The 23,395-nt window shown below is 54.9% G+C and overlaps 1 protein-coding gene across 4 annotated transcripts in view; it reads right to left on the reverse strand.

Moving 5' to 3' along the window:
• Positions 1–2,176: 2,176 nt before the first annotated feature.
• Positions 2,177–23,395, reverse strand: part of UBE3B (ubiquitin protein ligase E3B) — a 45,125-nt gene continuing 23,906 nt past the window's right edge. For all 4 annotated transcript variants that reach the window (XM_037156155.2, XM_037156154.2, XM_053669781.1 and 1 more), the window contains exons 18-28: positions 22,554–22,653; positions 19,927–20,046; positions 15,954–16,130; positions 15,713–15,823; positions 13,818–13,955; positions 13,393–13,458; positions 11,506–11,564; positions 8,344–8,526; positions 7,814–7,925; positions 5,073–5,165; positions 2,177–4,243 (exon numbers count right to left, since the gene is read on the reverse strand). In XM_037156155.2, the coding sequence (XP_037012050.2) occupies positions 4,052–4,243; positions 5,073–5,165; positions 7,814–7,925; positions 8,344–8,526; positions 11,506–11,564; positions 13,393–13,458; positions 13,818–13,955; positions 15,713–15,823; positions 15,954–16,130; positions 19,927–20,046; positions 22,554–22,653 (1,351 nt within the window). In that variant the 3' untranslated portion in view covers positions 2,177–4,051. The remainder of the gene's footprint in view (positions 4,244–5,072; positions 5,166–7,813; positions 7,926–8,343; positions 8,527–11,505; positions 11,565–13,392; positions 13,459–13,817; positions 13,956–15,712; positions 15,824–15,953; positions 16,131–19,926; positions 20,047–22,553; positions 22,654–23,395) is intronic.

Here is a 23,395-nt window from a genome sequence, read left to right on the forward strand (position 1 = left end):
CCCCTTCCACCTGGGGAGTCTCAGTAAGGTGGGGTGATGATGATAGAGCAGAGCCGCACCTCTTCCTCAGGTTTCCCCTCCCCAACCCCCCTCTGCTCTTTAGCTCTGTAGCTGGGGACCAGTGCTGCTCTGCCGACTGTCTGTCACCTCTCCTGGTTTTGCCAGACCGGGGGAGATGGAGCCTGGGTTCCTCGGCAGGTCCTTAAGAATGCGGCAGGGCCTTAAGAATGCGGCAGGGCCTTGTTGGCGAAGTGAGTGCGATGGGACAGGGAAGAGCAGCACGCACAGCAGGCTCTGAACAAGGGCCAGAGCAGCCCCGGGGGCTTTGCTCCAGTTTGGCCCCTTTCCCTGGAAGGTTCTCCCAGCCCTCTCCTGCCTGCTGGTGCTGGGGAAGGCTCTGGAGTGTGCAGGCAAGGGTGCGGATCTTAGCCTCGGTGTACAGACCCTGGGACCTTGGATAGGGGGCTTCCCATCTGGGAACTTCAGTTTCCCCAGCCACGAAGGGGCTGTCCCATCAGTGTGGCAGTAGGCACTGGGGGCAAGTGATCAGCATGTGACCACAGGTCTCCTTGGATTAGTTCTGCCGCTCCCCCTCTCCCCGCCCCACAATGAGCTCCGTAGGGCAGGGCGGCGTGCACATCCTTCCCTTTGTACCCCGCACCCAGTCTGTAGACATAGGTGGCTCCTGCATGCCTATCTGCTGGATGCAAGGATGTGAGCCTTAACTTCCTGGCAGTCTGGCTTTCTGGGCCAGCTCTGGCTGGGACACCTGCCAGCTGCCAGGCCCATCTGGCACCATCTGTGATAGTGACAAAGCCATCCAGGCTGCACGGCAGACTCCACGCGGCCCCTCTCTGCCCCACACAGGGTGAGGCTCCCTTCCCTAGCTAGCTCCCCTGAGTGGGACACCAGCAGGTTGGGGAGAGTCAGAGGGGCCAGTCCCTGTGGGGACAGGACCTCGGAGCCTGTGTCCAGTTCCAGGGCCCAGTGCACAAAACAGCCTACTTCCCACAGTACTTCGGTCGCTCTCGCCAGTTTAGGAAAGTTCCAGGAAATGTGTCTGAGGCCTGAAGGAGTTCTGGATCTACACATTAGCCAAACTCAAGAGATAATCTACCTGGCCACATGCTGTCACACTCTCCAGCAGGTGACAGCTGCTAGATCACCGGGACAAAGGCAGGCTGACGGCCTCAGTGTGGGCAGAAACAGTGAGACCAGTGTTCCTCCAGCTGTGCTCCACCCAAATGTTCCGAGGCCCTTGCAAGTTGTCAGTGTTAAAATTGTCATTTTCATAATTACGTTTTTTTCCTAGTTATAAACTTTGGACAGTAACTTGTAATTAAAAGCCACAATATCAGAGGATGAGGCTTTAGATTTTTAGGTGGGCGTGTCTCACACCAGACGCTACCGATGTATTTTGGGGACCCCACAGCACGTTTTCCTTCAGTGGGTTATGGACACTCTATATACGAAGCCCGCCGTGCATGAGTCCCTCCTGGGTGCCCCGGCTGGGTCCCAACTGCTACAAAAGGGCCTGTCAGGCTCTCAACACCTCTGTCCCGAATCCCTGGGTTTCCAGGCCAGTGTCCTGCTCCGACCCTCAGGTGCCCCCAGGCTGGTGGGGGTGGTGCAGCGAGAGCTCCCAGAGGAGGGAAACGCCACCCACAGTGGAGCTGGGAAGGCGGGCAGTTGAGATGGGTTTTCTGTTGAGTGCAGAGCTGGGTGTGTTTAACAGAATGAGACTCCCTTATCCCGCAACCCGACCCTCACTACTGGAGAAGGGCTGAGCGCGTCCCGACAAAGCTGCAGGATTTATCCCGTGCACGTGTGAACGGCCGGGGTCCTTTGCAACAGACACCTCTAACACCCTTACACGTGACGCCCTAAAACGTGCACTGAGGGGCTGTGGCTGCCACTGGGAAGTGGGGCAAAGGGCGGGAGCGTGGATGGCACAGAGGTGACTTGAGCTTTATCTGAAATGTGTGACTTCTCACAACAAAACTGCACGCGAATGTGGCAAACTGTCGGCCACCCCAACTCTGGTTGGACAGCGAGACTCGGAGCCGACAGGCACATCGCCCTTTGTGTCTTCTCTCCACTGCGCCCCAGACGGAGCCCTGGAGGCACGGGGTCGGGACGCACGCCTTGGGGTAAAGAGCAGAACAAAACCACTGGGTGCTGAAGTACAAATTTAATAAAGCCTTTGATCGCGTTTAGCCTGTAAGTTATCTGTGAAAACAGAAACCCCACGACTTTTTAGCGCCATCAAGAGCCGTCGGGTTTTGCGGAACACCAGCTGTGAGACTACAGATTTAGTGTTTTAAGTAGTGCAATGTTTCCAGCTGCTGAAGAACTTAAATGAAATCACAAACTGCCCCCCTCGTCAAAAAAACAAAGCCGGTGGGTGTCGGTGCTCCAAAACCAGTCTCCCCAGCCCCACAGGCGGCTCCCAGGCACCGAGACTCGGGACGGGACCGCGTCTCCGTGCGCAGGCCGACGGTCACACAGGCTCCACGTGCACGCGCAAACCTGCGTGGCGCACACACACGCGAGCGCAGGAGGCACTGGGCATTTATAGAGAGCAGCAAATCACAAAATCAGAGGTTACTAATAACTCTTAAATAGTAAATTCCCGCCTGTCCTTAAATTCCTTGCTGTCTTGTCACCAAAATAAAAACACGCAGTCTATTCTCCAGAAGCCAGGGGCACTCACACAGCCAGGCTCGGGTGCAGACGGACCCTGGCACCCGGCACCCGCCCTCTTACAGGGGCCACAGACACAGGACGGCTCCTGCTGGAAGGTGCTCAGCTGCTTGGGAGAGGGCGGCTCCATGGAGCTTCCCCCGGCTTCAGGCTCCGTGGTGGGAGGCTGAAGGGCGTGATGAGCTGGGTGGGGTGATGGGTTGTCAACACAGGCCACTAACACGGCCTCTGCCTCAATGCCCTGGAGTCAAGTCCTCTGGTGAAGGTGGAGAACGAGGACAGGGGAGCACAATGGGTAGACAGGTAAAGTGAAGTAAACATGAGAAAAACCACCACGACAAAGAAAACCAACTCAGAGGGCCATGAGTTTCCTGAGCCTCATGAGCTGAGTCAGTGCAAAGGGCTCGGGGGCCCCTGTGCTGAGGAAGGGCGGGTGCGAGGCCAAGGCTCTCGGGATTGTACAGTCTATGGAGACGGGACGGGTGCCTTCAGCTAACGTTTGTTCCTCCCTAGGTAACCAGGGGCGAACGGGCAGGGGGAAGGCAGCTAGCTGCTCCTCGGGAACAGACAGCGCCTTCTAGAAGCGCAGCTGCTCTGAGGGCCAGCAGGTCTCCCCTGGCAAACCCAGGGTGCCAGCGTGAGCACGCGGAATGAGCCAGGGGAGGCTCCTGGCAGCCGGGCCTGCTGAGGGCTCAGGGTCTCCGAGGCGAGAGCTGGGGAGGGGCTGCCTGTGGCTTCCTGTGCTCCTGGCCTCCCCTGCTGGCGCCTCGGCTTCCCTGGGGAGCGGGTGGACTTGGCCAGCTGGAGAGAGGCTGCTGGGGGTGGGGCGGAGGCAGAGGCTGTGCTGGGTGCATAGAGGCTGGGCAAGGCCTTACCTGAGTAGTTTTCAGAGAGGGAAGGAGAGTGTCTCACGCAAACCAGGCTTCGTGCCCTCAGGCCCGTCATGGAAACCACCCCGGAGCCTTGGAGCGCCTGGGCCTGGTCCACACACAGCTCACTCAGGAAGTTGAGGAAAGAGAGACTCACAAAAGACCCAACTACCAAAAGACAGGCCCCTCTGCAGTCACAGGCCTGGGCTTCAGGCCGGGATGTGGGAGGAAAGGACCCAAGATGGCGGAACCTGGAGGTTTATCTCCGACACCCCTGCCCATTAGCGTCACCTGGAGAGTGTTGTGCAGCGTCCACATGTGCATCCAAAGTTCCTGAGGCCACAGGGGCGTCTCATGGCTATAGACAAGGTCTGGGGGCCACCCAGTGTCACGGACACTCCCAGGGGAATGCCGCCTCCTGGAGCCGAAGGTCCTGGGGAGGCCAGGGGTCCGTGAGGGCAGGCGGCCAGGGCCGGGAGCTAGGACAGCTCGAAGCCCGTGTTCATGCTGATGGCATAGCGCAGCTTCTCTCGGAGGACGCTTTTCTTGCTGTAGTTGGGCAGCTTGAGCAGGTTGAAGCAGGTGGAGGAGGTGGGCAGACGGCCCCCAGGCTCCCGCTTGCGGATGGTGAAGAAGCCCCGCAGGACGCTGCCCAGGGTGTCCCCGGTGTCCTGCAAGCGCACACCACAGCCTGGGTTGGGAGATGCCCAGCCTGCGAGCCCGGGCAGGCGCCCAAACGGGAGGCCTGGGCGTATGGGCACGCACACCACCACCCAGGCCGGCCCCCAAACTGAGGACAAGCTCCGACCCCCGGGGACAGCGACAACCCCAACCCCCGGGCCCTGCTCGGGGAATCCTGTGTCACGTATGCACTAGGAAACGGGACCTTCCGGTTAGCCACCAATTATCGAGTTCAGAACCAGAACACCATAAAAATGTGTTAGGTCTCAAGACGTTTCTGAGTGCAGCCTGACATCCCCCCCGACCTTGCTGGTATGGCGGCCTGTGGCAGACTGTAATCTGGGCAGCCTTCCTGAAGCAAGTATCCTAGGGACCTGGGTCCCAGGCTGTAGCGACGCTCAGAGGCCACCAGGCTGTTACCGGTGGGGGGGGGGGGAGACGGTTTTAACAGGGACTGACTGCTGTTTGAGCACCAGCCCCACCGAGCACACCAGCCCTACGGTGCTCACTCTTCCTTGACCAACCAGGGATCAGAGTGGCTGCCCAGACGGACGCCCACAGGTGGTGGGTGTGGCCCTGGGGCCGGTGCCTGCTCAGTCCTCAGGCCCATGTCCTCACCTCTGCCTCCACACTACCCCTGACCTGGAGCCCTGGCCAGACTAGGAGCTACTCAAACGCCCCCAGCCACTCCTCCCTGAGGGAGTGAGGAGAGAGAGACTGAGAGCTGAGCAGGCAGGGCCGACCTGCTCTCCCAGCTGGCTACCGCTGACCTGCGGGATGGGCCCAGCAGACAGCGCCCCACCCCCCCAGCAGAGGTACCTGGTCATCTGACACTTCGACACAGCGAATGGAGAAAGGAGGCTTGAGGTAGGCAAAGCCCAGGAGCGGGGGTCTGGAGCAGCTGGTCACAAACTGCAACACAAGGCGGGGTCAGGGGGCAGCGGGGCTCACGGGGCCCCACAGTCGGCTGCAATTTCTTCTTTCTCCAGTCACGGAATCATTAACTGCTGCCTGGCTGGCGGGAGGGAGGGTCACAGAGGCACACATGGCTCAGAAACGGGGACACACCTGACATCTCTCTGCAGGGCTGCTCACCGGCGCTAAGGCACGTGAATGCCACACCAGCAGACATGACTAGTCACCTGTGGGAGTCTGGAGGAGAACCCGCAGCCGAAGCACCGGAGAATAACGCCAACTCCCACTGGGGGAGCAGCTCCAGGACAACGGTCATGCTGGCGGCAGGGCTCCCTGCTGACAGCCTTCCTCAGAGACGCCAGCCACGAGGGCCCCAGAGAGGAGACGTGGGGAGAAGCTACGGTGAGGGACAGAGGGCTGGGGGCCCAGAGCTGGGGTGCAGGGAGCCCTGCTGTGGGTCACCCCGCTTTGCACCTGGCTTCCATTCAGCCTCTTGGCCCTGTAGGAGGACACGCAGGAGTGTGCACCGGGCCCCGGCCTGCTGGTTCACAGAGCAGTCTCCGTGAGCTCGGCTCCGGGGGACCCTCTGACCAACTAACCTGCTCTCAGCATGCTGACCAAAACCAGGCCTCGGGTCAGCGAGGCAGGGGGCAGGCCGGGTGCTGGGCACAGCCAGCCACACTCCCCTGCCACAGTCCTGGAACTCCTCACATCCTCCCGGTGGCAGCACCTGTGCCACTGTCCTACACACGCTGCTAGCCTGAGCCTGGGCAGAGGCACCTGACCAACCCAGAAGTCCAAATGATAACCGACGCAGGGGAGTCCTAACCAGCCATTCGCTTCCTTTACTAATTCCTTTGGCTAATTCGCATTAGCCGAAACTGCTCTCCCTTCTCCGGAGGATACAGGGACCTGAGACCTACAACAAGCTGCTTCAAAATCCCGTGGCGGGTTCAGTGCATGGGTCTTAAAACGAACATGACCATTTAAGCAGTGTTGTAACTGGGTGTGCGATTCCTGAGACCATCCAAAGGCAGTGTGTGGGTCACGCTTCAGAACCAGGTTTTTACGAAAGGGATCAACGAGACAGACTGCTGTCCTAACGGGTTTTCTTTCCCACCACAAAATCCGTAGAACGGCTCCCACTTAGAAAGCACCGCTGAGCATCCGCACGGCCAAGTGCTTGGTGAACCCAGCCTCATCCCCTCACCTGTGATGCTGTGTGATTCGGCCTGGTTTGAGGAGACAGACCTGAAGGCACCTGCACATCTCAGTTCAGGTGTGCAGGCCTGCTGCCTGCCCCACCCTGGGGCTGGCAGGAGGGAGGGGCGCCCTTCCCCCCCTGGACAGGAGGGGTAGTAGAGGGCCCGGGAAGCACTCGGATATGCCATCGTCACATTGAAAGAAAGCACAGTCGCACCCACTGCCGTTCAACAGGGACTGCAGGCTTGGGCGCAGGCTCTCCAAAGACACCACCCGCCCACTGCAGGGGGCCGGACTGCGCGGTTAGGAGACACTGGCTTTCCTCTTTCTAGGCGAGGTGGAGACACTTTTGCTCACAAGAGGCACCGCTGGAAAAACAAGTCAATTCTCTTGAGATTCAACTTCAGGAATTATGTCCACCTGCCCCCTGCCCCCCCTCCGAGTCCCCTGAGATCAGTAGGGTGACCAGAGCGTGTCTGCCTCTGTGGACTGAAGTCATAGCCTCCCCTAGGAGAACAGCCTCTGCTTGGAACGACAAATCAAGGAGAAAGAAATCCCACTGCCACTGCCACTGGTGACGATTTCACCCATGAGGTCGCGTGAGACCACTCCAGAAACCCAGATGTTGTCCAAAGGAGAATATGTCAAGGCACTTAAATTTACCCCCAGAATATGGCAAAACGTCAGCGATGAAACAGCATACAGAAGAGCAGATGGTCAGGCGATCTGATTCCACTGTTACAAAAGCAAACACGTATACAACACACAGAGACAGTGTGCCGTCCAGTGTCCTGGGAACACTTCGCTGGTGTCAGTACCAAACAGCACAGTGGGCACTGCGGGAACATTTCGACTTTAAAGATACCACCCAGGGGTCCTGGTCAATGTATCTGCAAAAGATACATTAATATCCGCCTACTTGATTGTGTGTATTTTATCGGGTCACTGTGTTTGTGGAACTGATGTTCACATTCATGAGGAAAAGGGCAGCACACAGAGGTAGTCCCTGGCGAGTAGGAATGGAGATTCTTTAAATCCCACACAATGGAAACAGAGATTAAGTTTGTTTGTCTCTATTTTCTTAAAGTAGCAAACACTGTTTACTTCTTTAACAAAAGGAAAGAAAGGAAGAGGTATTCTTAGCGAGGCCAGCCCCAGCGGAGGGGCCGGGTGAGCGCGGAGCCCTACAAGCAGGCCTGTCCCCACGGAGGGTGAGCAGCAGGCTCACCAGGCTCAGCCCCACGCGCCTGAGGCCCTCTCTGATTTCCACCTGACCTAACACGTAGGTCTACCCATGGGACAGGGCGTATCATCATGTTGATGATATGCGGTCCTCTGGATAATTTAATTTTTCCAGTGTAAATTATTGCATTGCTGGCCTTCCAGATTCATGAGGCTGTCTGTGCACGCATGAACGTATGTATAGGTAACACATGCAATACCTTCAGAAACATGGCTCGCTCGCTGGGCGTGAAGTCGGAGGCCAGAATGTCCCAGAGCCAGATGATGACCCTGTGACTCCCATGGAAACCGCCGTAGTACACCGTGTGCTTCCTGAAAACAATCCAGACCACGGTTCAGCCACCCACAGACGCAGGCGAGCACCCAACTCGGATGGGCAGCACCACAAACTGCTCAGTTCCCCTATGGCTGGGAGTTCACGCCTTACGTCCCCGGAAGCTACATGGGCAGAGAATTCAAGAGCTGGCTGCGCTGTTCTCAACAGAAGACCCTGCAAACTATTTCCTAACCCTTTGGAAAGCCCTGCGATCCTCCAGAGCTGCTTCCACTTCAGTCTCTAGGCAGACAAATGGTTGAACTTTTGTTCCTAAGCACCTCGCCCCGTGATCAGAAAGGAGTGCATGTAGAGATGGGCTCCTGAAATGACTTTCCAAAAGGAACCCAGCAAGGGAGCAGCCTGCTTTGAAGGCAGACTAAGAATTTCACCCTTGCCCCCTCACTCACTCCTTACTTTAAATCTTCCAGATCAATCTCAGCATTGTCACCGGAGATGAGACGCTGTAGCTCAGGGGTTGAGAACATCCGGATCCACTCGGGTTTGATAATAGAACGGAATCCGCTAATGAGGGCAGCTGTCTGGTTTTTGATTTGCGTGTGCATTCGAAAATGCGCCATCAGATGGATGTAGCTAATTCTGTTGCCAAGAAAAGAAAACAATAGAAATTAACAGGACAGGGCAGGCTGTTCCCAGCCGGCTGCAAGATGAGTCCAGACATTTCTGAACCACTGCAAAACACAAACAGTACCAGAACATTTCACTAGAACAATGCAAATGATCATGACGAAAGCTCTCCTGAACAGCAGTACACTGGGTACCGCCGTGGAGGCGTTAAACCTTCAAGGTCATTACCTCATTCACTCCTTGAAAATGAAAAACACAGTGGGTCATACATCAGGACAACACCCCCGTGTCAAGAATCAAAGCAGGACATTCTCCAGGTAAGGAGAAGGCTCTTCATGATACAAACGGTATTTTTTGGACTTGTATTTAATTTCATCCTTTTGGGCATATAAAGGGGGACCCCAACTCCCCCCAAAATTTATTTTTATAAAAAAACTGTGTAGTTATTGTTACACATTTAAACTTTGGTCACCTTCAAAGGCTCTTCATGTGAGGCAGTACACCTATCGAGATATTCTCTCCATTGCTCAAAGCAATTCCTGAACTCTTCGATTTTGATGCCTTTTAGTGCTTCTGTTTTTTATGTCACCTCTTCCACATCAGCAAAACATTTCCCTTTGAGGACTTTTTTCAACCAGGGAAATAAAAAAGTGTTGCCTGGGGTGAGATTGGGTGAATATGGAGGATGGGGCACAGGGTTCATTCTGTTTTGGGTCAAAAACTGCTGAACACTCAGTGCAGTGTGGGCAGGTGCACTTTTAAATCATTAAAGGCAAATACGTTAAAATAGTCTTCAAAAAAATTCACTGAAGCCGAAAGCAGCCTCTCACAATGCCAGCTGGTACACTGACACAGATGGGTTCCCAGAACACTCACCTAGCAGGGAAGCCTATACTACAAGGGGCCCCCCATTCTGGAAGATAATTTCGTATTTTGGGGGGTACCCCCTTGTAGAACAATTAAAATATAATTCAGTCCTCCAAAAAGCTTTAAAGCCGAGAAAAAGTGCTTCATGTTGAAACTTCAATCAAAGCTTGCTAATCTGGACCAAGCGTCCAGGCCGTGAATAGGCCAGCCTGCAGCAAGTCCAGGTCAAGTGCAGCTGGGAAGGCGGGGCACTAGGGACAGCTCCACGCAGAGAGTCTTCTGGGTCTGTGCTGTGAACACAGCGGTCGCACCTACAACTGTGCACTGCACCGCCATTCTTTGGACCGGGTTGAGTACATTCCCATAGACGTGCCAGCATCGCTGATTTCTTGGCGAACCATCTATTCCTGGAGATGAAAAAGCCTGAGCCCAGTCCAGGTGCAACTCTCGCAATTCCGAGTCAGTACAGTCCCGATAAATGTTGTACCCCGCAGCACTTGGATCTGAGTTACTGACCTCGAAAATATCCCTATTGTAAAAAACTGTCCAGCAGCAAACTTGTACATTAATACAATTCAATATGACTTCTTCTATTGTCGTTATTCCTTTCTCACACTGAGACCGGTTGCTAATACTGTTCCATTTTACCAAAAGAACATGAGGGACTGCCCCATTTAACACCTAGAAAGTACAAGATCAAGTACCACCCTGAAGGAGGGAGAAACTGGCATTGCCAGGCTTTTTAAGATAGTCCGCAGAGCTGCGCACCCTTGCTCTTATACTGAGGCTCCATGCTGAGACCGTGTAAGAGTTTCTGCACAGAGGGCTTCCAGGCAGGGCGAGAGCCTCACTCAACATAGGCCGCACCGACCTGCTCCCTCCAGCTTCCACACACACAGCTCCTACCATCACCGTGCCATCACATCTGGCAAATAATGCCAAGCCCAGGGTGGCTGGCTGCGCAGGGTGGGTCATGTATTTGATGGTAGTGACAACCAGCGCTCTCATTCCTTAAGGCCCTCCTTTGAGCCAGACTTCCCGGGAGGTGTTTCACACGCCTCATCTCACAGGAAGCCCTCCGAAGGGCTGGCTGGCGGGCGCATGGCTGGCAGAACAGGACCCACTGGCTCTGCCGCCTTCAGTCAGCTCCTCCCAAGCGGGCTCTCTGTTCTCTCAGTTGTCAAACTGACACTCCAGGGCTGAGAGTCAAACTGGCCTATTTTGATCCTGATAAGAACTGCCAGCCCTCACTACGTGTTTGCCTTTTCTGACTATTCAGTCTGAATAAAAGCTCCCAAGCAGCCAGACTGACCGAACCACCTGACCCGAGAGAGACAGGGTGCTCAGGAGCACGGGGCTGTCACGCGCATCTGATCCCAGGGACCCACTGGGTGGGGCTGAGCTCTGGCTTGTCATTGGAGAGAGCACCTGACACTTGGAGTACAGATCAGATGCGCAGCAGAGCCTGGCGGTAGGAGAAGACCAAGGAAAGGGCGATACCCACTGCTCGAGCCAGGTTCTACTGTTTTAACTAGGTGAGAACAGGGCCGGGGGAGGCAGCACAAGGAAGGGTTTTGCTTCTAGGTGCCAAAGCAGCTGACGCTTGTGGTAGATTCCTAAGAGCCAGTTATCTCTGACGACAGCTGCAGGACCTCAGAATCTCCCCGAGTCTAAGGAATCAGCCAGCTGCGTTTGAGTCCATCGCGATGCTTTCCCAGGAACAGTGTTTCGTACGACTGCCACCCGCTGCCATTCCAGAGGGATCCGCCCCTCTACGCTGTCTCTCTGCCTCGGGGCGGGGCCCCCCTGGGATCAGGACAGCACGCCTGCACGGCTCAGAACCCACCCGTCCGCATCTGGAGCCGCCATTAAGTCCCTGGGATCACTGCGGCCTGGCTGCCTCTGACCTTAGAAGTGCTGCTCCAAAAAATAAATTGTCAATTCTTATTTTGCAAATCGAATTTAATACAATTTTGGCCTATGGACTGTAACCAGTAAATTCCATTATGATATTTATGGCCTCTTTCTACTTCAATCTATCTTAATAAATTTTCAAAGTAAGCCCGGAGAGCCAGAATGAAGTCTTTTCAAGTGGTGATCTTAAAAATCAAGTGCTATACTCACTTATTTTCATTTGTAACAGGAATGGTCTTCCCCCCAGGAACCAGTTCATGGCAAACGAGCTGGGGGAGAAGATGGGGAACAATTACTTGGGAGAACTCTAAAGGGGGAAGAAAGCTCCCTCCAGACGAGAGGGCCGACACCCACGATCACGGCAGGGTGAAGACGGGACACGTGTGCTGACCCTCACTTTCACGGAAGCCTGGACGTGCGCGCCAGCAAGCCGGCCCTGCGTGATCGATATGAGAGGCTCCTCCCCGCCTGAGCCTCGTTCAAACGCGCGCATTGAGGCTCTGGGATGGTGTGCGGGAAGGTGTTAGCACTGAGGAGCACAGTAGGATAACTAAATGAACGCTGGTGCACTCACACCCTGGAATCCTGGGCAGCTGTTAAGAAATGTGATGAAAGTGTATAGATTGAAAAGGTGGAGGAGGAGGGGAGAGTGTGCATGGCATTGTTTTACTTCCACAACAAACAAACAAACAAACAAACAAACAAACGAGTGTGCCCAGGGAGAAGAATCCGGAAGGACACAGCCCGGTAACAGTGGCACTGTCTGGGCACCACCAGCATTACAGGTGGTTTTCATTTTCATCTTTATGCTCATGTTATAGCTGATATTTCATTAGAAGTTTGCATGAATTTTACAGTTAGGAAGGAAAATTAAGGATGTCAGGAGGAAGACTCAAAATCTGATTAAAGATTTGGGAACTCTACAGAATCAACTGCTTTCCTCATCTTCAAGGACTTCTGTGGGTCACCTGAAAAACTCAAAGAGTGAATTCACTGTTTCAAAGCTCATTTTAATAGAATTCTATTACTGTAACTCTAAAGATGCAGAGAACTTGAGAAACAGCGACCCCTAGTGCCACTGCTGTGTACACCATGGGGCACGCGGGACGACCTGAAAGCTAAAAGGGCCCTTAGGAGTCGCCCGGCCTGGTGTTTCCCATAAAGGGTTCCTGGGAACACTCTGTCTGTGAGCTGTGACCTTCAGACTGGTTCTGTGCCAGGGGTTCTGTGATCAACGAGCTGCAAAAGCCGAGGTTACGTAAGGATACTAGGCTTCTCGGAGCCCTCAGGCCAGCGTGCGTGCTGGCTCTTCAGCAGGACGGTGGGGCGCACAGGCATTTACAGAGCATCTGGGGACACTGGTCCATCAAGGACTCACATTCGGCCACTAGTACTTCTCTGAGGTAAGGGAACTATGGCTTAGGGAGACCCAGTGACCTCTCTCGGGTGCCAGGCAGGGCTCCAGGAAGCCAGCCTGGCACTACGAGCTCACGGCGTGGTCTCTCCAGAGCAGCCCTTAAGCCTCATGCACAGACCCTGTGCAGGTGTCCACTGGGACCCAACGGGAAGGGCCGTGGGGCACGTGTGAGAAGAGGTGAACGGCAACCTCGGGAGGCAACAGCTCTGCCGCCTGCTTCCAAGGGTCTCTTCTTTCTGCTCTGCTCTTCATGACCAGTTGGAACAGACAGAATTCTGTTAGGGGCACTTCTGCTCAGTGCCTTCCTGCCCCTTTCTAAGTCCCAGTCCTCCCTGTGTGACCCCTGATCCACACCATGGTAACGAAAAGCAGTGTTACAAACAGGGAAGTGCGGCTTCCATCAGGAATGACCCAGAGTGCGACCTCCCGAGAGATCTCAGCAGAGAGAGGGCTGGGCAGGTGATGGCCAAGTCAGCTGGGCTTGGGGGCAGGAGGAGGAATGCCCTCCCTCCCGGCAAGGTGGGGCAAGGGGGAAGGGGTGGGCACGAGAGGCAGAGGGAAGAGAGGCCGCTCAGACAGGCCCTGCATCTGCGGACCTGCAGGGGACGGCACCGGGAGCAGGGCAGGCCTCAGGAGGCCTACAGAGGGAGAACGAGGAGCCCCGACGGAGGCCGACCCACCTGTCCCATGACGTCCTCATCGTAGGACAGCGTCAGGCCCAGGTCCGCGATGTCCCCATCGTAGCGCTAAGACGAGAGAGAAGGGAAGCCTTAGGGCCCACGAGGGCCATGTCCTTGCAGAAGTGAACACTCGGGCCCACCGAGTCCACGTGTGTGCTGACTGCCGTGGCTGCTGTGCGGCCGGAAGTGAAGGCAAAGGCCACACTGACCACCTCGAGGAAGGATGCTGGGGCATCGGTCCTGCAGGCAGCTCCCAGAAGGCACACGGGGGCCTGCGGGGACACTCGGGGGCCACAAAGTGGGCGTCTTTCCCACGGCAGGAAACCTCCTGTTGCCACACCGCTCCCTGCGGGGTTCACTTCCGTGTCACTTCCGTGCCAGCACCCCGCAGCACCCCGCCAACCCCCTGGCCTTTGCACACTGACCTTAATGGAAGTGAGGTTCTTGTAGAACTCGGAGTCCAGGGACGGCAGCTCGTCCACAGAGCTGTAGAAGACGCTGTGGTGGTGCCCGAGCAGCTGGCTCAGGAAGAAGGACGCGAAGGGCACGTCCACCACAATTCCCTGGGCGGGAGGAGAGGAGACCGAGGCTCGCCATTGCCGTCTGCCCGGACTTCTGTCTCAATAACCGCACCAGGCCAGCTCAGGCTGCAGCGGGCGCCAAGAGCACCCCGGGGCCCTCCCTAAATTTTCAATCTGGACGATACCTCCCCACCACATATCAAACACAACCGAGTAACTCTCGGGGACATGAGGGTGTGCCGGTTAAGGGCACAGCCTTTCGAGCTACACAGCTCAGGGATCAAACCCCAGCTCTGCTGCTGCCTGGCCATGGGGCCTCGGGTTTTCCCTCTAAATAGGTAATAGTGCAGCCACTGTAAGAATTAAAGGGGCAGGGTGTGGGTAGCACAGATGACAAGGCTCTCACCCAGAGGCAGAGTGGAGGAAGCCCAGGAAGAGCAGACGCCCCAGGGAGACCCACGGAGCACAAGGCCTTCCATAGGAGGTCCACAGGCAGGAACACGGGTCTGTGGTCACAGCACCGTGTGAGAGGGATGGGGGAGGGATGAGGCCAGAGCGGCAGGCAGGGCCAGATCGGAAAGGGCCTCCTAAGCCTCCTAGAGTCTGGATTTCGTCCTGAGAGCGGCAGGGAGTGCTGGGGGGCTCTCAGCAGAGAGGTGCCGCATTTGTAGGACGTCAGGAAAACTGCCCACATTGCGTACCAGGGCAGTGGCTGAAAGGGGGGAGAGAGGTGTGTGCACTGGGGGGCTTCGAGGGGACAGTCAGTGAGGCTCCACCATGGCCTGTCACAGCGGAGCAGGAAGGTTGGTGAGCTAACGGGTGCTGCTCCTCACTCGGACCCAGCATGCCCCGGTTTCTTTCATCTGCACTATTATCATTACTGTTGCTTGAGCCCACAGTGAAGGCCACGGAGACGGGCCACTGACAGGCTCCTGCTGCAGCTCCATTCCCTCCGAGGAGCAGGACTCACAGGGCTCAGGGTCAAGGGCCGCCAGACAGAGCGCTGCAGCTCAGCTCACAGTGGAGGGGCTGGGCATCAGCAGGGCCCGTGGCACCGAGAAGAGGAAGCCCAGATGCCCTTCCTCTGAATAACAGCACGGATGGCAGCTCCCCACTCCCCATGGCCAGGTACCAGGCAACACAGGTGTTTTACCTGTATTACCTCATTTGCCACCTACAATAACCCAATAACGCAGCTTCTGTTAACCGCACTTTACTGTGAGAACGGCAACGTAAAGAAACGCGCAGTCCTGCAGCGGGTGGGGAGACCAGGCTGGACCAGCCGCCGTGGGCTACGTCCTGCCTCCACGCTCTAGCCCTCAGGCATTTCCCTCTGAAGCACTCACTCAAATAACAGATTTTTAAACAACTGTAACAACCGTCAAACACCACAAAATGCGCTCACCTATCACCGTGGAGCCCTGGCCCTGGCACACCACTCCCGCCCCTCAGGGAGGCAGACGGCTGGTTTGGGACCCAGGCTGGCCTGGGTCAAATCTGAATTCTACCACTAACTAGCGGTGAGACTCTGGACAAGTGACTCTGAAGCCACCGTCCTCTGTCCGTGTAGAAACAGGACAGCTGCCGCCGAGCCCCAGGAGCACTGAGAGGACTGAACAATAGACAGAAAGCACCGAGTGTTTCCACACGGTGATCTTGGTCCTGCCCCTCTTTCCTTGGTTTTGTCCCAGTGAAAGGTGGTTGACACGGGTGGGCCCGGCCACATAAATGCACACAAGCCCACAGCACTTCTCACGCCGTACCTTCCCTTCCGCTCCAGGGCCCCTTCACGTGCCTACCTCATACACAGCCTTCCCCAGCATCTTGCCCACAAACTCAAAGAGCTGCAGGTAATTCTCGTGAATGTAAGATGTGGGCGAAGGGTAGAGTCTCTCGTCCCCGTTGGTGGTCTGCAAGGCAGAAAAACGGACAGAGGCAGAGACGTTAAGGGCCTTGTAACGAGCAAACACAAGCCTTTGCTTCTCATCTGTCGCCTCACATTTGGCTGCTGTCAGTGCTGCTCTCGCTCCCCTTAAATACCTTGAACAGGTTGAGTGCCGGGTCAAACACCCTCTTGATGATCTCTTCCAAGAACTCCTTGAAAACGCCGTCCTGGTCAATTCCCGCCTCATCCACCCCCAGGTCATTGACGAACTTCACGCGGATCACGCCCTTCATGGCGTGCTGGGAGAGCTGCCGGAGCTGCTCGTAGCCGTCCTGCCGGGGCAGAATGACAGCCCATTAGAACCCGAGGCCCACTGTCCGACACAGGGCGCCCTCCGCAGGTGCACCAAACGTGCGAGCCAGGACGCAGGGGTGCAGAAGAGCAGACCTCACCTTTGAAACGACAGCCTGGTAAAAAGAAAGTCCGCCCATGGGGACGTGACTTTCCCACCCTTTGGCAAGGGGGGCTGCCCTTGAGAGGACGCAGGGCAGTGAGACAGGAAACTGGACAAGTCATGATAAGCTCTTGTCATCAGACGGGATGAAACCAGGACAAGATCCCACCCCTCTATTTTAACACTGAGAGTATCTTTCAGCTCACAGTAAAAACCAATCAATCAATCAATCAATCAATCACACTTACAGGCTGTTAGAAGATGAAAACTAAAAATACCCTCCACCCTCAACTCCTAGTACCTTTCCCCAGATCAGGAGAGGCCTTGTGACTCATGCTGAGGAATTTCAATCAATCCCAAGGGCAATGGGGAGTTAAAGCAGCATTTATGCAAGGAGCAACAGGGTTGGCTTTCCATCTTAGAAGGGTCTTTCTGCCGGCAGCAGATCAGATGGAGGGCAGGGACAAGGCAGAAAGTAGGGAGACAGGGTGCGGGAGTGACGCCGGGCCTGGACGAGGGCAGGAGCAGGGGGAGAAGCCTCAGCACACCTCCGGCTCACGTCCAGCTGTCTCAACACATGCAACCATGCAGCACATCTCCCCCGTCTGGAACCCTCAACACAACTCCAGAGTTCTGCTAAATCATTTCACTTAGTCTGTCTCTGGATTACAGTCCGCTGAGGTCTTCCTGGCTCCCGAGTCTGTCATCAGACGTACATACTTCTGGCGCGTGCATGCCGATGAGCAGCTGCTTAGGTCTTCATGTCAGGGATTGGAAAACACAGCACCCGAACGGGACAGGACCCAGGGAGGAGTCCTTCTGCCCAACATGAGGCCCACTCACCAGGGTAAAACCTACGTCTTCAGATGCTGTCACGTAAGCGGCACATCAACCACAACATCCTACTGAGGCCGCCCCGTGTTTCTCCCTCAGTCCCAGCTGCGGTGCTCTCAGATGTTTTGTTGACATAAGAGCCACCATCTCCAAGCCTCCACCCATCTGCCACTCTGGCCCCTTTTCACAAAGCAAATGAGGCCAGTCTGGCAAGACCTGTTTGGGGGAACCCTTGCTGGCTTCCTGCTGATCACAGTTCTCGCGTGCTCACCTGGTGATCCAAAAGCCTGTCCTATCGTGGCACCCAGTCTTATTCAGGGCTGGGCTCCAAAGCTAGTGAGCCTGCAAAGAGGCACCTCTGAACTCTCCTAAGTCACCTGAGGGCACAGGAACACGATTTCGACTGCACAGTCCTGAAAAGTACTCTTATGGACATGAAGTTTGACTACCATTAAGTTAGATGAAAAGAAGGGAACAACAGGAAGTCGCCGCGCAGCTGCTGCATTTAAACTGTTCTGCCTAAATGTAAGATCATCGTTCTGGCACTGAATTGGGGACCGGTGGAGAACACAGACGTGTCCTGCTTGCCTGCAGGATCTTCTCCATTCTGCTGTAAAATGCCGCCGCCCTGACCTTCACACACGTGGGCAGGAGCTCGGGCTACGCGGTTCACCGACAAGGTGTTGGTGAAAGTGCTCAGCACGCAGAGCAGCACACGGCAGGGCGCACGGAATGTTTGCTGGACTCAAATTTCCATCTGACTCCATCAGACCCCCATCAGCCTCCTCCTTGAAAAGTCGTAAAGAGGAATTGGCCACCGGCCTCCTCTGACGCATTTCCCTTTGCCTACACCGAGTGGTTGGAACAGGTGTGGTGGAGTGAGGATCAGAACTTGCCCCCCGGGAAGGTAAGCGGGAGTGAGGTATTCCTCTTCTCTGCTGCCTCTCAAGGAGCGGACGCAGAACCCTGACCTGGGGGCGGGAGAGCTGGTTTTATCTTCAAGGCCCAATGTCCGAGTGACCCTGATGGAGAATCTGAACTTCTCTGGCTTTCATTCTGCCACCAACAGGGTGAGGGGAAGGGGTAGGGCAAGAGCATGTCTATGGCTCCTCCCAGTTCTGAAATGCTAACGTTCCGGGCCCAGTCCACCCTCTGTGAGGGGTGCCTTCCCGCAGGACTAACACCTGGACCCCAACCAGAGAAAAGGAAACAGGAAAAAAGCCTTGGATATCACGACTCCAACATCAGCTCTTGGATGCCCCCTTGTGTCCAAATCAAGCAAAGGCCACTGGGCTCCTGTTCTAATAAACCACCAGGTCATACCACCAATAACTGAATAAACGACCCTCTTCCTGTTCCTAATTCAATGGGAACACCACTGGTCAGTGTCATGACAAGATCCTTCTAATGGGATGTAAAGACAGACGCCCCTCCTCTGATGTCCCTGAGTGATGTGTTTAAGAAGCTGGCTCAGGTAACCAGGATGTCAATCGACTTTCCAATAAGCAGACACTTGAGAAGGGGGTTAGGGACTCTGTCACTCCCAGGTGACAACAGGACACCTGTTGTCATCCATCAGCTCGTTTGTGAGGAGGCCTCTCTTAGGTGGCCTCACCTAGACCGAGGGCTGTGTTTCAAGAAAACCAGGACAGAGCAGTGGAAGGGAAGGCTATTTCCATTTGTTTAGCATGCGAACAAGGTGCTCCTGCGCTGAGCCAGCTTTACACATTCCTGTGGCCCACAGGGGGCCTGTGGGCACTTGCATTTCTTGTCGCTGCTTTTAACAATGTCAGGCATCTCGTCTGTTTATCCCATCTCATCTGTCTCCTTCTCCCCGGCAGACCTCGGTGTCTGTCACCAGTGGCCAGGGGAACTAAGGCAAGCTCTTGCAGGAAAGACCCTGCAAGGGAGAAAATGAAAGCCACAGGGCGGGAAGGCTGCAGCCGTGGCCATCTGCTGGCCATCTGCCCGCCAGCTGTCCTGGGATCCCGAGATGGCCCGACACTGCCCAGCCTTCGAATGAGGAACTGAGGCTGGAGTGTGATGAAAGGTCTAAGGAGCAGGCGGGGGCGAATGGATCAGGCCAGTCGTCCCTGGGAATGGGTCCTTGGGGCTCGGTCACCAATCCCAGGGCTGGCAGGACCGGCACCTGCAGGCAAAACCCTGGGCTCCGGGGGGTGTGGCACGCACAAGGCAGACAGGTACACACACTCACTGTGACACTGTTCCGGCCGACGGTAGCCAGGGTTTTGTGCCAACAAGATCAATATGTTATGACAATTTTCTGAGGCATGGAAGTGAAGTGTTTGGAGGACAGGCACCTATTTCTAATTCACATGAAGTTGCCACAAAGCGGTAATCCTGGACACTGGCTTTGGCTACAGTGGGCCACTCCCTGGCATCTCATAACTTTATGTCTACGAGGAACTCCCAGCTCTGTGACGTGCATTTCCCAGTAAGGCTCAGCCACCCTAACTCCTCCCACACTCACGGCTGGGGCTGGGCAGAGTCCCGGGGACAAATGGTGTCTGCAGAGAAGTGAGAGTACCTGCATAATGCACCTCCTGCCCTCATTTCAGAGAGGCACGAGGTGTCTGACACTCTAACCCAGGGGCCCTCCCGTGAAAAGGTGAAGAAATGCTACACTGCGGCCCCCAGCACTGAGGACGGGCTTAATCAAGCAGCTCTTGGTGCACAAGCAAGACAAACGGCCACCTCCCTGCCCCCAGAGCCTTGATTTCAGTGTCATTAGATCAGGGAGTGACAAGAACAGTTCAGAGGCAGATCAACCACCAACGCTCCTACATGTCATAGAGCACAATTCTTTGGGGGCTTCTCACCTCCAACATCCGGGACCGGCGGATAGTAATGTGAGTGACGTGAGGGGAGGCAGAGCTGGTTTCCACAAGCCCCAGTTTCTCCTTCTCCTTGGTAACCATGTTGCGGAACAGGAGAACCCTCTGCAACAAACAAAGGGAAGACCAGAAACAGGGTCAAAGCCAAGGCCTCCCTACAGCACAATGCACACACCTAACGAAGTGTGAGTCACATGAGGTGAACCCGGAACGAAGCGCTTCCACATGGGCTGCCGGTCAGAAGTGCGTTGGGGGAACAGAAAACGTTCCCCAAAACACGACTGCGAATCGGAACGATGGCTGAACTCATGGCAAGGAATAGTGGTTCCAGGAAGAGTGACCCGGCTGCAGCTCGGGCCCAGTTAAAGAGAGTTGAGCAGGAATCACCTCCTGTTCAGTCAATAATCCACCCTAACAATCTGGCAGCCAGACAAGTTGCAGAGGTGGCTTTATACAGCCATGCCTGCTTTAAAGGGAATCAATATTATAAATTCAAAAAACAGAAACATTTCAAAGGTAATTTTTTTTCACTGTCAGAACTCTTCAAAAACGATCCTACAGAATAAATGCTCCTGACCTTTTATCTGCTTCCCCTGTGCCCTCAACCACATCCCGGTCCCATTGGTGACATCTCTCAATTACCAAGTGAAAAACACCTTCTCTCTCCTTTCTCAAGGTTCCCACAAGCCCCTTTTGGAGAGCACTAACCCTCTGCCCCATCCTGGTTTTGAGAATTGCTGCTGTAAGAGTGTTCAAACAATGATGGGGAGGGCCATATTTTCCCAATGGGGGAAAAGAGGGATTTTATGAGGCAAGAACAAAGAGACTTAATGGCAATCTTAAGCAGAATTCCCAAAAGGAAAAAAGCCTGGTGAGGACTGGGACACAGCCTGGACTCACCAGCCACAGCCCAGACTCTCAGAGGCGCCCTAATGGCTCAGCTCCCAGGCCACAAGCAGTCCTTGCAGTTCCACGTAGTTAACCACTTAACTGTTTATGTGCATTTGTGTGCTAAGAAATTAAAAGCTGTATTTTAAAAATACACATGTATTAAAATAGATTTTTAAATTTCATTTTTAAAAGCCAGCTTAGCAAGCCTGACATCACTGAAAAGTGCTGAACTGTGGTCTGGAGCTGGCACTTCCTATATAGTGAGTACAACGGACTTCACTGTGTCCCCAGAAAACTTACAACCTCCTGTGACAACCCGGCTGCCCCGCACACGGTCTGTGAGCCACAGACAGAGTGGGGACCCCGGCTGCACGGCACGGGAACGCCACAGCCCAGGGCTGCCTTCCCAGACACACGGGCCCTGGCTACCGCCCTGCGTGTGAAGTCAGACTCTACAAACCGGGCTGGGCCCAGGGGACAAAGGCTGAAAACCACTTCAACGAGGAACAGTAGTTGGGGAAGGCGGCTAACCCCTGACAACAGGTGGCCCAGAAGACAAATCTCAGAAGAGAGGGGATTCCACCCTTAGCAGCCAAGGGGGAGAAATTACAGAGAAGTCGGCCAGCTGAAGGCGAGGAAGAGGGCCCCATCCCTGGGCAGGGACGGCAACAGAAGGGCTGCCTCGGACAGCTGTGAGCTCTCTCTGGTCAAGGGCAGGGAGACTGCTAGAGGGCTCGCTCACAGAGCGCACGTGTGGCGACGTCATCTCCACAAGGTCCCTCACCTCTGAGAGGCTCTGCTGTCAAGTGCGATATGAATTTAAACAGGAACGTGCACTTGTGAACCACTGCTGGATGGTAAGGAATGACTAACATTCAGGGTTACCATCAAGGTCAAAACCATGTCAGAGAGCCGTGAGGAGGCAGTGTCTCTGAGAAGTGAGATTTAATTTGTAAAAATGTGATTTGTCCACTGTCCTTGAGGAGTCAGACACCTCCCGTGCTACCTGCTCCAGGCTGACCTGGCCAGCACTTCCCAGACCTGCTGTTGCCAGGTTCCTACCTTAGGGAAGACCGCCCCAGGCACCCGAACCAGACACGCCAGCATCATCTGAGCTCCCCCCTCCCTGCTCCTCCGAATGTCGCTGTTCTCCACGGCCTGCAGTGAGGACTCCTGACTTTATCGTCTTCCGACTGCTGTGGCCCCACCGACTCCCGACCAGACTGCCTCTAGCCAGGGCTTCACACAACACCCACAAGGACTTTTGGAAACAGCTCTCGCCAGGTGCCCCCAAAGCTGAAAGCTCTCCAATGGCTTTGGACAGAATCCAAGTTCCTGCCCTTGGCGGACAAGGCCCGTCCCGCTCCAATTCCCACAGGCCCCCTTAGCTTCTCCACTTCCTCCTCGTGTCCTCTCCCGAGAGCACTGCACTCACTCTCGCCCGAGGCCTGTGAGCACTGCCCACCGCTGCCCGTGCCCCTGAACTCCTGCTGCCATCCCGCAGCACCCACCCCTGCGACACACATCCCACTCTAGCAGAACTGCCGGTTCACATCGCCCTCGAGCTCTGTGCCCCATTACTTAGCTTTGTACGCGACGCGGAGTAAGAACCAATCAGATCTGTGTTGGCTGAGTGACTGATCCCATTTGTTTACTTCCAGTCTCTGTAGCAGAGATGGAAATTTGGGAACCACGTGGTGGAACAGCTGAGGGCGACTCACGTTTTTGTGTGGAATGACGTGAGGGATGTACTGCAGGATCAGCTGTGCCCGTTTTCGGTCCTTGTCCAGTTCTTGGAAGAGCACACTAGGTTTGAGATCCCTTAAAAAGACACAGGTTTGGAATAAATAAAACAAAAAAATCCATTCTTGGCAAACTACACCCTGTGGGCCAAATCCGGCCTGCTGCCCGTTTTTGTAAATGAAGGTTTGATGGAACACAGCCGCACTGACTCATCGCTGTCTTTGGCTGTTTTCACACTGCAACAGCAGAGCTGAGCAGCTACAAGAGACAGTCTAGTCTGCAAAGCCTAAAATATTTACCACCTGGCCCTTCGCAGAAAAACCGTGCCAGCCCTGCTCCAGTGCCCCGACTTCAAGAGTTACACGGGAGTTGACAGGTCATTGAAAAAAAACGTGGACCTGATCTCGCGTTTAGTTGTTGCATGAGGGTTCCCCGACCCTGTCCCCGCAAAGACCTGGCTGTACTTTTTACCCTGATTCTCGTTTTGAAAAACTGCCACTGAACTAACATAACCTGTTGCCCACTTCAGCTGAAAACTTTTCTTCTTCTCCGTGTGGATAAGAAACATTTGCTACTGGGTTGGCCAAAAAAGTTTTTAGATTCTCCCTACGATGGCTCTAGCAGTACTTAGTTGTCTTTAACTTCATTCAAAACAATTCTGTTAGACTGTATTGTGACAGCTGTCATATCAGCATGCATTTACAAAAAAAAAATCAAAATTGGTGAATTTTTGTGCAGCCCTTTTAATATTGAAGATGGAAAAAAATACATAACATTTCAGCACATTATGCTCTATTATTCGAGAAAGGTAAAAACACAA

This window comes from Artibeus jamaicensis, unplaced genomic scaffold (assembly GCF_021234435.1).
Source record: "Artibeus jamaicensis isolate MK-2021 breed Jamaican fruit bat unplaced genomic scaffold, CSHL_Jam_final contig_525, whole genome shotgun sequence".
Taxonomy (NCBI): domain Eukaryota; kingdom Metazoa; phylum Chordata; class Mammalia; order Chiroptera; family Phyllostomidae; genus Artibeus; species Artibeus jamaicensis.